This window comes from Megascapheus bottae, chromosome 3 (genome assembly GCF_031878675.1).
Source record: "Megascapheus bottae isolate mThoBot1 chromosome 3, mThoBot2.hap1, whole genome shotgun sequence".
NCBI lineage: Eukaryota > Metazoa > Chordata > Mammalia > Rodentia > Geomyidae > Megascapheus > Megascapheus bottae.
Genome location: NC_143511.1, coordinates 87,776,227 through 87,790,514, shown reverse-complemented (window position 1 = coordinate 87,790,514; position 14,288 = coordinate 87,776,227). Strand labels below are relative to the sequence as shown.

At 49.9% G+C, this 14,288-nt stretch overlaps 1 protein-coding gene across 6 annotated transcripts in view; it reads left to right on the top strand.

Moving 5' to 3' along the window:
- Positions 1 to 14,288, top strand: part of Ak8 (adenylate kinase 8) — a 97,402-nt gene that overhangs the window by 14,796 nt on the left and 68,318 nt on the right. For all 6 annotated transcript variants that reach the window (XM_090330866.1, XM_090330868.1, XM_090330865.1 and 3 more), the window contains exon 5: positions 3,742 to 3,810. In XM_090330866.1, the coding sequence (XP_090186992.1) occupies positions 3,742 to 3,810 (69 nt within the window). The remainder of the gene's footprint in view (positions 1 to 3,741; positions 3,811 to 14,288) is intronic.

Sequence of the window (14,288 nt, the reverse complement as noted above, 5' to 3'; positions counted from 1 at the left end):
TGGCCACACAGCATTTCATTGTATCTGGAGACATTTAGTCTGTAGATCCTGATAGACAAATGGCCAGGAGGCAGACTCGGAAATCACTGACCCACTGTCTATAGCGACCAGCCCAGTAAGTCGGCCTGCTTTCTTCACCAAGGCCAGGAGGCCAATCAGTAACTGCCAAACCCAGCCGGGCCAGCATGTGGTTAGTAACCAACCATTTTCTTTTTAGTTTTTGTCCCTATTGCCATCTTAGGATGGGCCAAAGCACACTAGTTATGCTTCTGCTTCTGGCCAGCCACCTCCAGCCTCCCCACACCAATGGCCTCCAACCGGGCCATGCTTGCCCTCTCCTTCCTGCCCCTCAAGTGTCCCCACTCCTACCTGCTCGGACGGCTGTCCACTGCCTGTGCTGACTGACCCTTGCCATAGCAGGTTCTGAGATGCCTTTGCTGCTCTCACCCAATGGCCTTGGTTTCCACACTCAGAAAGATACAGGCTGGGGATTGGGGGGAAGTTCTAGGGAATGGACTCAGGACCTCATGTGTTCCTCGAGTGTGTCATCTGAGCCATGCCCCAGGCCTTCTGTATTTTCAAGACACAAGATTGTTGGCTTTTGCCTGGGCTGCCCTGGAATCTCAGTCCTCTTGTCTCTGCCTCCTAGTAGCTGGGACCACAGGTGAACACCATCATTCCTGGGTCATTGAGGGAGTTAGGATCTTACTAACATTCTGTTTGGACTCACTCACATTGAATCTTTTTCTTTCTTTCTTTCTTTCTTTCTTTCTTTCTTTCTTTCTTTCTTTCTTTCTTTTTTTCTCTTTGCCAGTCCTGGGGCTTAAACTCAGGGCCTGAGCACTGTCCTTGGGCTTTCTCAAGGTTAATGCTGTTCCACTTGAGCCACAGCACCACATCTGGCATTTTCTGTGTATGTGGTACTGAGGAATTGAACCCAGGGCTTCATGAATACTAGGCAAGCACTCTACCACTAGGCAATGCTCCTGGCCCATTTATCTCTCTCTCTCTCTCTCTCTGTCTCTGTCTCTGTCTGTCTCTGTCTCTGTCTCTCTCCCCCCCCCCTTTCTCTCTCTCTCGTGTTGTCAGTTGTAGGGCTTGACCTGAGGGCCTAGGCACTGTCCCTGAGTTCTTTTGCTCATCACCTTGAGTCTTGACCCTCCTGACCTCTGCTCTCCAGAAGCGGGGATTAGAGGTATCTCTCTCTCTCTCTCTTTCTCTCTCTCTCTCTCTCTCTCTCTCTCTCTCTCTCTCTCTCTCTCTCTCTTTCTCTCTCCCCCCCCCTCTCTCTCTCCCTCATTTATTTATTTATCTAGCCAGTTCTGGGCTTGAGCTCAGGGCTTGAGCCCTGTCCTTGGACTTTCTCAAGAGCTCTACCACTTGAGCCACAGCACCACTTCTGGCTTTTTTCTATGTATGTGGTACCGAGGAATTGAACTCAGGTCTTCATGCATGCTAGGCAGGTACTCTACCACTAGGCCAAACTCCCCGCCCAGCCAATCTCTTCAAAGGATTCTTGATCCATTTCTGGAAGGCTCAAGTAGGAGGACAGGCTGGGGAGTAGGTCCCGTGTCTCAGCTCCCCCTCTCCCTTACCTCCAGGACCAGAATGCCTCTGACTTCTCAGGAATCGCCATATACCAAGGTGATACAGCTACAGCAGGGTCTCTGAGAGTGGGGCTTGGGAAGCTCACCACGGTGTGGGAAAGGCCTGGTCCCGAAGCCAAGGCACTCCGGGGAGCAGAGTGCAGTGCAGCCCCACTGGGCACCGCAGGGAAGGCGGCATCTCCACCCGCAGGTGGCAGTTCAGGTTCTGCCCCAGCCCTTCAGTGTCCTTTTTCAGATGGTACCAAATCAGTAGCCACCTAGCCAGCCCTGGGCACTAGTGAGGGGATGAGGAAAGGCCACACCGGAGCAGACAAAGCCACTTGCCCCAAGAACAAGGAAGCCACGGGTGCTGTGCTGCCCCACGCTGCAGGACAAGGGCCAGGCTGGGCCTGTGCTATGACTCCAGTGGCCACGCTGGGCCCCTCGCCTGATGCTCTTGTCCCTGATCCTCCCCCTAAAGGCAGACTCAGGGGGCTGGGATGGAAGAGCATTATAGAGCTTGGGAAGGAGGGAGCCCGATTCCTGCAAAGACAGTTTGGCAGGGCTTCAAGAAGCGGCCCCAGCAAGCCTGGTGCTGAAGTGACACATCAAAGCTGGCATCAAGACAGCAGGGTGGCAGGCGGCGGTGGGGAGCGCTCAGGACGGACCTCGCTCAAAGCCCCCACCTGGCCCCTGCTGTGCAGGTTCTGGGGTGCTGTGCCCCACCCAGATCTGCTGCCTTTCAACCCACCACCTTAGACTGTTCCTGTCACCATGGACTGGGGGCCCCGTGTCCCGTGCTGCCCCCCAAGTGGGTGCTGTTGCTGGGGGGAAGGGAGGGGAGGGGACAGGGTAGCGTTGGGAGACAGCCTGTGACAGGACTGGGGGGGGGCAGGAAGGGAAGAGAGGAGTGATGTGGGAGGACAAGGCTGCTTTCTGCTTTCCGCCTGTTCCACCTGCTTTCCGCCAACCTTGGTGGACAAGGCCACTCTTGGGGGGCTCTCCAGCAGCCCCCCAGGAGGTCAGGGGGCTGAGACCTGTGCATCTGCATTGCACAGCAGGGGAGTGTGTTAACAATGCAGACTCTCAGCTCTCCTCACACCTACCCTCCCAGGAGTGTGCAGGAACCGTCTGCTTAAGCAGGAAGAGTAGGGTCAGGGCTGGCAATATGGTGAGGACACAGAGAAAGACTCTCAGATCTCTTCCTTTCCCTATGTGTCATTCATTCATTCATTCATTCATTCTCTTTCTTATGCTCCTACTTCCTGGAAACCATGGTGGCACTATAACTTTCAAGCAAACACATAATCCCAGCAGAGGTGCCCCTCCTGCCTTCCCTCACTGTCTGCTGTTTTCCCAGTTTTACACTCTTGGAAAAGCCATTCCAGGATGGAGTTTGGTTGGCTTTGGTGCTGGCTTCATTCCCTTACAAATGCCTCATGCCTACAAAGTGGCTCTTGCAGCTCCAGGTCTTCTTCTTTCACCATCCAATCTTGTAGAAAGCCAGGATTTCTGCTCCTGCTGATTACACTGATGTCCTGGGCCTGAAAATGACCCACTGGGATTGGGTTCGAGGCAATGTCTGGATCAGTCATTGTGGTCAGGCATAGGATATGCTAACCAACAGTTTCTCCTCAGAATCTGAAAGTGGGGCTGTCCTCATCTAATCCCAAAGGATAAAGGTAACTGAGAGGCTTCTCAGCGGAAGTTTGGGGAACCACTGTTTTATGGGAAGTAGGCACATAAAAAAAAATAGAGGTCTAGGTCTTGTTAGCGATGTCTGTTGTTGTATATATGAGATTTATGAAAGTCAAGACTTGCCCCTGGGTGTGTGAGCCCTGAGCCTCCCCGAGCCCCCTCCCCTGCAGCCCTGCCTCTGAGCTGTGGGCCCAGTACCCCAGGACCCTTTGGCTCCTGCTCACATGGCACGTGCAGCCTGCTCTTGTCACCCAACATGAGGGAACTGTGGGTCATTCACCCCTCTATGCCTGGCTGCTCCTCAGGCATAGGTCCTGTTCCAGCTCTCCAGAGTTTTTACCTGGGGGCCTGTTGAGTCAGGCATGTCACGGGGGCTGGAGCAAGGACAAGCCTCCGCGGGGCCAGTGCCAAGTGCAGCAGGTTCTCATGCGGGGTTGCGGGGTCATCTTTCTTTTAGACCATTCCCAACAATATGCTCATCCAGCTCATCAAGGAACGCATGGGGGAAGAAGACTGCATCCGGAGGGTAAGGCTGGGTCCCCAGCAGGGACGGCTAGGAGCCGGGAAAGGGGAGAGCAGATCTACAAGAGCTCGGTGGATGTCCCGGCCCCTGGGTATGGGAGGGGAGCTGTGGCAGCCTAGGAAAGAAAAAGAGCCAGTCCACAGGGGGAGCCTCCATCGTGGGACAGCGACAGAGAAAGCGGTGGAGTGGTAGGGGTTAAAGCAACCAGCATGCCTTGCAAAGACGCCCCAGGACCTGACAGAGCTATTAAACATTTAGCCTTGATTTCATCAAGTAATTTTCTGTCCAGTTGGAGAAAACCTTGTCTCCACAAGCCACCCTGAAACCAGACAAGAGGATGACAGAGTCCCCACCCATGCACTGAGCCTTCTTGGGGACTTGGGGACAGAAATATGGGGCAACAGCAAGACAGGTGGCTGCCTGCGCCCCTGAAGCGGAAGAAGGCGGGCCACGGCTGACTGGAATGCCCCTGGCTTTTCGTGTCCGTGTCCGGGTTGGCTGAGGCAGGCGGAGCATCTTGGCTGCTTCCACATGCTGGTCCTGCGGGGCCACCTGGTGGTGTAGGGACAACCAAGACAGCAGTAGTCGTGTGGAGCTGAAGCCCACTTCAGTGTGCTTGAAGCACACTCCTGTGACACTCCTGTGACACTTCTGGCACCGGCTTGTTGTCCCACAGGTTCTTGAGGCCCTATTCTTTTAATTTTTAAAAAATTTTCTGGTTATCAGCATCGATCCTCTGGATTGAACCACATCTAGGTTCCACACCTCCATTTCACTCTTGAGCTCAAGCAGTGTGCTTTTATTTATTCATCAGTTCTAAACTAAATTCCGTTTAGTTTTTCTTTCTACCTTCTATTTTTTTTTTGTCAGTCATGGGACTTGAACTCTAGGCCTGGACGCTGTCCCTGAGCTCTTCAACTCAAGGCTACCACCCTACCCCTGGAGCCACAGCCCACTTCCCATTTTCTAGTGATTAATTGGAGATTAGAGTCTCTCAGTCTTTATGGTTAGTGCACAGCCCCCTGAATAGCTGCAATTACAGGCCTGAGCCACTGCACCCGGCTTTTTTTTGGGGGGGGGGGTAGGTCATGGGACTAGGCACTGTCCCTGAGCTCTTCAGCTTAAGGCTACCGCCCTACCCTTGAGCCAAGCCCCACTTCCGTTTTCTAGATCTACCTTCTGTTTCTTTCCCAAGACTTTTTGTCTTTGCATCCATTGACTAGCCAGGGTTTTTAAAAATCAGCTATTAACTGTATTAGAGTCTTGGTCCAGTAATGTCACCATATGAGTCATGCCAGAGCTGATGGCATTTGTCCTTTTCCATGAGCTGAGATTTGCCTGATCTTCCTCAGATTAGCTGTTCTATCTCCTGGACACATTTGTTGGTGTTTTTTGCCAGTCCTGGGGCTTAAACTCAGAGCCTAGACATTGTCCTTGGGTTTTCTCAAGGCTAGAGCTCTACCACTTGAGCCGCAGCACCACTGCTGGCTTTTTCTGTGTATGTAGTACTGTGGAATTGAACCTAGGGCTTCATGCATGCCACCCAAACACTCTACCACTAGGCCATGCTCCTGGCCCCTCCTGGGCATGTCTTACATGTTGTTATGAGATTCTGGGTGCTACTGAAATCCTATGGCCATTGTTAATATATATATTTGGGGGGGGGGTTCATGGGGCTTGAACTGTGCCTAGGCGCTGTCCCTGAGCTTGTCAGCTCAAGGCTACCACCCTACCCTAGAGCCAAGCCCCACTTCATATTTTCTAGAGGTTAATTGGAGATAAAGAGTCTCAGGTCCTTTTGTACCTGGGATGGCTTTGAACCTTGATCCTCAGATCTCAGCCTCCTGAGTAGCTAGGATTACAGGCAAGAGCCACCGTGCCCGGCTGAATGTTAATATTTTTGTCTTGGCATCTTACTGGTTTCGTTGGCTTCTGACTGAGTTCCATCCAGCCTTCTCTGGGTCATGCACTTGGCATGGGTCTTGTTTCCAGAGGCTTTGTAGTGACTGTACTGTGACATTTGTGCTGCTCTTGGTTGTGTAGGGCCCTGGGCAGAGATCTATGCTGGCATTCATCTCTCATTGTTTTGGGGGTGCTGTTCTGGGGGAAACCCTTACATCCACAACTTGTGGGGTGAGGCCATGAGTTCATAAACAGCATCCTTTGCCTGCGGTTCTGTTTGTCCCTTTAGGTTCATGATTGTGGTTTGATCATCAGGGAGGTGGTGCTGAGCCTGGAGGAAGGCCCTAGGTGGTTGGCCTGCCGTCCTCGGAAGGGATAAAGATATGATTACTTCTCAGGAGAGGACTGCTAGAGCCCCTCTAACTCCTCCTCCTGCTGCTTGTCATCCTCCTCTTCCTCCTCCTCTACCTTGGAGACCAAGTGTGAGACCGAGCATCCTGAGTTTGCTAGCAGCCACCACCATCAAAATGACATTGCTGCTGGTCACTGGTGGCTCACACCTGTTCTCCTAGCTACTCAGAAGGCTGAGATCTGAGGATCGCAGTTCAAAGCCAGCACAGGCAGGAAGGTCCAATTAACCGTTAGAAAACCAGAAATGGAGCTGTGGCTCATAGGGTAGAGCACTAGCCTGGAACAGGAAAGCTCAGGACAGTGCCCACCACACCACCACCACCACCACCATACTAATGTTGTTAATCACATTGCATTCTGACGAGCATTGTCAGTTATGTGTACACATGATGACACTGTTGAGTTCATATTACTGATCCTGGGGGTGTTTATAATCTCGGTTGTTCTGAGGGGATAGCAGTTGTCTGCTCCGTCCGTCATCACGCTGTGCAGAGAGGCAGGTTCCACCCCGATCTGGGTGACAGGTGACTAGAGCTGAGCACTTGGCCCCGTGTTCCCCACGGAGGCGTCACAGACGCAGCATTCAGGACCTGTGTAGACTCTGCATCCTGCTGAGTGTCCCACTGCAAGTCCCAGAACCACAGTGAAAGCCTGGCATGGTGCTCATTCAAAGCCCTGCGTTACAGACGGCGGAGCTGCACTCCTGTGTGAGGCCTGCTCCCTTTTGCCTCTGTCTCTGCATCTGCCACACAACAGGGCCAGCCTCCAGCAAGTCCCTCCTTGCTGCCCAGTTGTGTGATTCGGATCATGTCCACACCATTGTTACCTGCAGAGGAAAGAAATATCTCCTTTAATTTGTTTTGAAATCTTCTCTAACCTTCAAGGGGCATCCAGAGCCTTTTTCATCTTTTCCTGGTAGAGGCAGATCTCCAGAGACAGAGGTGAGGCGTCTAATTATATGCTTTGGTTGTTCAAAAGCAAAACAAACCCTCCGCCAAAACAAACAGGCTTTCTTGCTTTTAGGGAGAAAAATGACACATATGCATATTCATTTATATGGTAATTATTATTATTTAGCTACACAGGGACTTGAATTGGTAATTTAGAGTGCAAGAAGAATGCTGGGGATAGTGTTTAAGGAAAAATAATGTAATCATAACCCATCAGGCGTCTATAGTTAATGCTAGGTTCTTTTCCTCCCCTTTTCCTTCTTCTTTTCTTTCTTTTTTCCTAATGTAGTCTTTTGGAAGAATTTTTTTTTTGAAGTGACCAGCAGAAGCATTAGAGAGAGATTTAGGAGTTTGTATTGTGACCATCAAAAGGAGAAGGTTGAACCTGCTGGGACCCATTAGCTGTTTCTGAGAACATCAGACTCTGAAGTCAGAATGAGCTCAGGCCTTCAGACACCCTTTCTAACACAAAGATCCAAGGATTAAGGCAGTGTTCTGTCTGGGTAGCTCATGCCGGCTACTTAGGGTGCTGAGATAGGAGGATCAAGATTCCAAGCTAGCTGAGGCAGACAAATCCTAAAACTTTAATCTTTAATTAACTAGTGAAAAGTGGTGGTGTGCCAGTCCTGAGTAAGAGAGTAAGGTTCTGAGGCCCTGAGTTCAATCTCTCCCCACCCCCACTGCTCCCCACCTACACAAGAAATAGGAGATTTCTGGAAACTTGCATGGAAAGGATCAACACCAGAGAGGTTTCCCCCCTTCCCACCCCTCTCTTTATGGTGGGGTTTGACTTGGGCCTGGGCAATGCCCCTGAGCTTTTTGACTCAGTGAGCCACTGGCACCCAGTTGAGTTTCTCGATTTTATATTAACGAAAATCTCTGTCTGTGTTCCATTTATTTCAGTTACTGAGAATCTCTTTTTTCTTTTTTTTTCTTTGTGGGTCATTGGACTCTTCAGCTCAAGGCTACTGCCCTAGCCCTGGGCTTGGGCGTTGTTCTTGAGCTCTTAGCTCAAGGCTACCACCCTTACACTCGAGCCAAGCTCCACTTCCCGTTTTTCTAGAGGTTAATTGGAGAGAAGAGTCTCAGGTGCTTTTGTGCCCTGGCTGGCTTTGAACCCTGATCCTCAGATCACAGCCTCCTGAGTAGCTAGGATTATAGGTATGAGCCACCACACCAGGCTTCTCTTTTCTTGAATTGGCGTCTAATCTATCTGCCTGCAGTTACAGGGCTTTTTTTCCCCTATTTTTTCCTCCTATTAACACTAAAAATGTGGATTTAAAAGTATGAGTGAATTTTTTTCATTCTTCCTTTTTCTTTTTTTTAGTATTTTTTTTGCAAAGGTTTATTTTAATATATAATAGAGTTGAGAGAAGGAGATAAGGAGAAGAGGAACTTTCTTGCTTCCCATGCAGGAAGTAAGAACTACTCTATCATTTATTTCTACAATATATCCATTCATATGGCTCTGGATTCAAAAGGTACTGCAGACCTCACCTTTCTTTTAAAACAAATATGAAGCTGGTAGCTCACATCTGTCATCCTTGCTACTCAGGAGGTTGATATCTGAGGAGGGCAGTTCAAAGCCAGCCTGGGCAGGAACGTCTCTGAGACTCTACCTCTTGATCAAAAAAGCTCAGAGACAGCACTTAGGCCCTGAATGGAAGCCCTAGGAGAGGCACATAAACAAAGAACAGCAAAACCCTCAAATGCTCCTCCACTCCCCATTTTTTTCTAGTACTGGAGTTTGAACTTGGACCCCTGCATTTGTTATGCAGGTTCTCTACCACTTGAGCCATGACCCCAGATATTTTTTTGTGTTCAGGTACTGAATCTTGAACTCAGTGCTTTGGCATTATCCTTTAGCTTTTCTTTTTTTTTTTTTTTTTGCCAGTCAGGCTTGAACTCAGGGCCTGTCACTGTCCTTGGACACCTTTTGTTCAAGGCTAGTGCTCTGCCACTTGAGCCACAGTGCCACTTCCAGCCTTTTCTGTGTATGTGGTACTAAGGAATTGAACCCAGGGCTTTGTGCATGCAAGGTGAGCACTCTACCACTAGGCTACACTGCCGCCCTGTCCCTTAGCTTTTTCACTCAAGGTTAATACTCTGCCCTTTGAGCTAGTTCTGTCATTTTGGTGGGTAGCCAGAATTACCCGTGTAAACCACTGACACCCAACCCCTAGGTTTGTGTGTGTGTGTGTGTGTGTGTGTGTGTGTGTGTGTGTGTACTTATCACTATTTTAAATTGGATTTTTCATATTTGCCAGACTGAATTTTACTAGCTTCTGCTATTTATGCTTATGCATAGCTGGAACCATAGGCCCAATCTTTAATGCCAGGCTTATTATAAGTTGCTAATTTCTTTCTTACCTGAGCTGGTCTCAGGTACACTGCATCTCCTCCTGAGTAGTTAGAATTACAAGTGTACTCCACCATGCCTGGTTCCTGTTCCCCTGGCGTATAGCCTTAGTGCCTCCTAGGGCCTGGGGCTTTCTGGGCCTATCTCCATCCCTCTGCCCTCTCAACTGCCCCCTGCCCGAACTCTTCTCTCTTCCAGCTTGACCCCTGCCTGTACTTTAGCCCCCAAGTACATAGTAGCAGACATCTCCTGAGGTGCCACCCACTGACTTCCTGCCTTCTGGTATATGAGCTTTGTGGAGCCCCTTTCCCTGGAGTGCAAAGGTCAGGAGTTGTTCCCCCCACCCCCCGTGGTTTTGCTACATGAACAGTTATGTCATGGTAGACAGGAGAGAGAGCTCTTGCTGGCAGACAAAGAAGCTGCCACAGGGAGAAGCCCCTGTGGTGATCTGTAGGAACCAGGCAGTCTCCTGCCACCAAGAAGCCAGAGCCCTCCCATCCCACAGCCTGAGGGAGCACAGTGGAACCTCCAGATGAGAACTCTGCCACCCAACACTTGCTCACCTCCTTGTGGAGCCAAGTTCTGACCCCCAGAAACCAAGGTATACCATGTGGGTGTGTTAAGCCATTGAGCTTCTTATGCAACACTATGACCCCAATTCACAATTCCCTTTTCACTGCCCCAACCAGCCTGCCTTCTTAGTCAGACAACCTGTTCTTCCCCAGCCTCTGCTCACACTCGTTTCTTCAGGAAGGCCTCAACCCCTCCCCAGGGACACTGTCGTTCCTGTCTCTCATGCCCACAGTATCCTCTCTCCTCCTGGGCATTTTCACACTTGGAATTAAGAATTTGAGTTCTGAGAGGTCAGGGGCAGAATCTTGCAGCCTCTCATATGGCACCTGGCATAGACCTCATGCTCGGTAAATATTTATGGAATGAATGAATGCCATTTGGCTCATTCCCCAGTTCTGTGTCACCATGGCAATGAAATCCTATCCAATTTGCTACTGGTCTCGGAACGGGAAGGTATTTAGAATCAAGCAGGCGTATGCAGTCAGATTGAAAGGTTTGAGGAAGGTTTGGCAGTAGGCACCATTCAGGGAGGCTGTCTTGGCAGTGGTGCCCTTGGTTTTATGTGACTTGTAGAGAGTGGTTAGCAACGTCCCTTCTTGCATCAGAACAGTATTTCCATTAGGAGTGCTTTCAAGTCTTCCACTTGGCCTTGGTCAAGCCTAACGGCTGCCCCCTGAAGGGCCGGGTTCAAGCTTTAGGGAACTTGTCTAATTTGATGTTAATGCATAGGCTGTGAAGTTTTTCCATGTTTTTGTTTGTTGGTTTGTTTTCTGTGTGTATGCCGGTCCTGGGGCTTAAACTGAAGGCTTGGGTCTGTCCCCGAGTTTCTTTTGCTTAAGTCTAGTGCTCTATCACTTGAGCCAGGGCTTCACTTCTAGTTCTCTGTTTGTTTTGGTTTTTAGCATGGAGAGGGTAATTTATTGGAGATAAAATTCTCACAGACTTTTCTGCCAAGGCTGCCTTTGAACTGGGATCCTCAGATCTCAGCCTCTTGAGTAGCTAGGATTTCAGACATGTCCCTAGTGCCTGGCTCTGTGTTCCTTTTCATTATCCCATTAATCAACTAGTTAAAAGAATTTTCCACCAGGATGTTCACTTTTAAAACATTAAGTAGGAGCTTAATGTAGAATGATCCTGTCTTTTGTATGTATTCCAATTTTCCTTATTGGTATATCTTTAAAAGCTGTCTCAGAAACCATTCTACCTAAAGTCTTTCGTGAAGGAGGAGACTGAGGTTTGGGTGGAAGCAGGGATGTGGAGAGGTTGGCTGGGCAGTGCACTGGGACTGCAGGGACCACATCAAAGCTCTTAGTCAGAGGCTGCCTGGCTGGGCCTCTGTCCTGCCCTGGAATCCAAGCCAGGCCCTGTGTGCCATCAGAACCAGCTTACTGGAAAGTCACAGATTTGAACATAGGTGGCAAAGAGAAGAGGAAGAAATGTTTGTGTGTCCCTTCTACCCCATGAGGAAGACCGGGCACTAGTGCCTATTTGGCAGAACAGAGGGCTGCAGTGGTGCCTAGCCAGAAGAGGGGATTGCCACACGGGAAGTGCCAGCGCTTGCCCACAGGACCTGGGCCATGCACTCTCATCAGATGCAAACCCTGACCAGCCTGCAGAACCCCAGTGCAGCCCAGGAAGCAGGGCTGCACCCCCTGTTCTGCAGGAGCATCTGAGTTGTCCTTGTCCAGTATATGGAAAACAAGTTCTACTTGATGTTTGCCCACTTGCTCCCTTTAGCTCACATTGTTAGAACCTGGGAGATTTCATAAAGCAGAGGGGAGTTGACGGAACAACCTTTGACGGTTGAACTGAGAGTTTACACTTTACTTGGAGGGTTTCTAGACTCTTTTATTGTTATGTATAGAGGGTACATTACTGCTCACACATTGATACCCCTTCTCATGTTTTTGTCCCCATTTCTCTCCCTCTACCCCTCTCTATCGTCTTGTTTTCCCCCTTTCCCTTTCCTATTTCAAATAAACAAACATCTATATGACGTACCAGGTAACACAGTTAGATACTGTAAGGTTTCTAGACCCCTTTCCCCCATTTTGGCTGTAGAGTTGGCAAGTCAAAAAGACTTGGCCTGCAGCATGGCAAGGGTCAGGCCACTGAGGTCTGGAACGGGGTAGTACCGCCGTACAGGGGTGGGGGCTGCTGGATACCGGTGTCGAGGCCATCCACGGTGGTTGGTTGGTTGGTGTGGCCTAGGGCTTGTTGAGGAATGCTTGGACCACCTGCCTGCAAGCTGGGCAGCGATGAAACCAGCGATGCTTCGTGGGCATGGTCACATCTTCTGACCCCTCCCATTGCAGCCAGGGCAAGAAACGGTTACTCAGAATGGATCCAGATAGACTTGGAAGCATGAGCAAATGCAAGCAGACTCAGAGCCTAGGGATGAGAGCACTGTGTGGTGGAAATGGCTGGGACATGGAGCCAGCAGGAGAGTCACCTCCAGCAGAAGCAGGGTAACTGGCACCTCATCCTCTTGTTCTTAAGCTCTCGGTGTTTCAGTCTTTTCAGTGATGGCATTGGGATTCGAACTCATGGCATTTTGCTTGCTAGATAGGCGCTCTACCCCTTGAGTCTTTTTTTTGCCTTTGTTACTTTCTCAATAGAGTCTATTTTTTTTCTCCATGCTGGCTTGAACCTCGATCCTCCTATTTAAATTTCCTATGTGGCTGGAATGATGGTTGCATGTCACAGCACCAGTTTTTTTTTGTTTTGTTTTGTTTTATCGGCTGAGGTTTCATGTGACCTTCCACAGAGCCTCCCAGAGTGGCGCCTGTGGCACCGTGTCAGCCCTGTGAGAGGATGGTGAGGCAGGGATGGTAGCCATCCCAGGGCATCTAAATGAAGCTCTGGACTCAGAGATGATTGTCCACCCGTGTGTGGTAGCTAGGGCTCTGAGCAGGTGTCCAGAGGGGTAACGGCTGGTTAAGCAGAGGCTGGAGACAAGAGCACAGTGGAAGCTGCAGGCGTTGTCATGTGTTTAGACCCCTCACTTTGACTGAAGTGTGTCTGTTCCAGTCCTACTTAAGAGCTGTCTTCCAGCTGTGTGTCCCCTGCTAAGTGGAGGCTACCTTCATACAGCTGCTGTACGCTGCACTCTGCAAATGTAAGTGGAAAAAGATAAACCACCTTTTTCAAAATGCTGTTACACACACACACACAAGCCTGGTTAACTCTGGCCTACTTGTTTTGTGGTACTGCTGTTTGCTTGTGTGTAGCCCTGGTTTAATTGTCCCAGAAACCCTGGGTAGACTGCTGTTGCTATTTACATTGTGGAGAGAACAGACACGAGGCTTGGGAGTAGAAGGGACGGGCGGAAGGTCACACTCCTAGAGGGGGTGTGGGCTGTGTGACCTTCACCACGAGCGTACACGCAATAGCATGTCTGTGGGAAATGGTTGCCTTCTGGTCATCAGCATGTGGCCCTTTCTCCAGAATGCCAGGGAACGAAGTGCAAGTTGCAAAGCGAATTGCCTTTTCTCTAGCCATCTCAGCAGCATCCTCGCAATGGTGTCTCCCCTGTGGGCCCACGGGCATCTGATGTGTCAATTAGCTACTTAAGAACAAATGAAATGCCAGTTGATCCAGGTGTCGTGGTTCATACCTGTGACCCTAGTTGAGAACAGAAGAATCATGCTTTTGGCCAGTCCTGGCAAGATTGTGCACGCCTGTTAGCTCAAGCCACAGAAGAGGCCAAGATTGGGTCAGCCAGGGGAAGAAAAATCCACAAGATTTCACTCCAGCAGAGGGGAATTGCATGCAGTGGTGTTTGTCTACATCTCAACATCTACTAAAACAGGTGAACTGAGGTCTAGGGACACTCAGGTAGGAAATAAGATCCTATCTTAAAAATAAGGAATAACACTGAGTGCTGATAGCTCAGCTGTAATCCTAGCTACTTAGGAGGCTGAGGTCTGAAGATCTGGTTCCAAGCTAGCGCAGGCAGGAAAGCCTGTGAGACTCTTTATCTCCCATAAACTACGCAGAAAGAGCCAGAAGTGATGCTGTGGCTCAAGTGGTAGAGCACTAGTCTTAAGAACAAAGAGGCTCTCAAGAACAGTGCCTAAGGCTCTGAGTTCAAGCCCCAGGACTGCTGCTGCTGCTGCTCTGATGATGATGATGATGACTAGTGAAAAGCAGGGCTGGAGGCATGGCTTGGCAGTAGAGTGCCTTCCTTGCAAGTGCAAGGCCCTAAGGTCAAACTCTAGTACCTTAATTTTTTTGTTGTTGTTGTTGGTCCTGGGGCTTGAACTTTGGGCCTGGGTGCTGTCCGA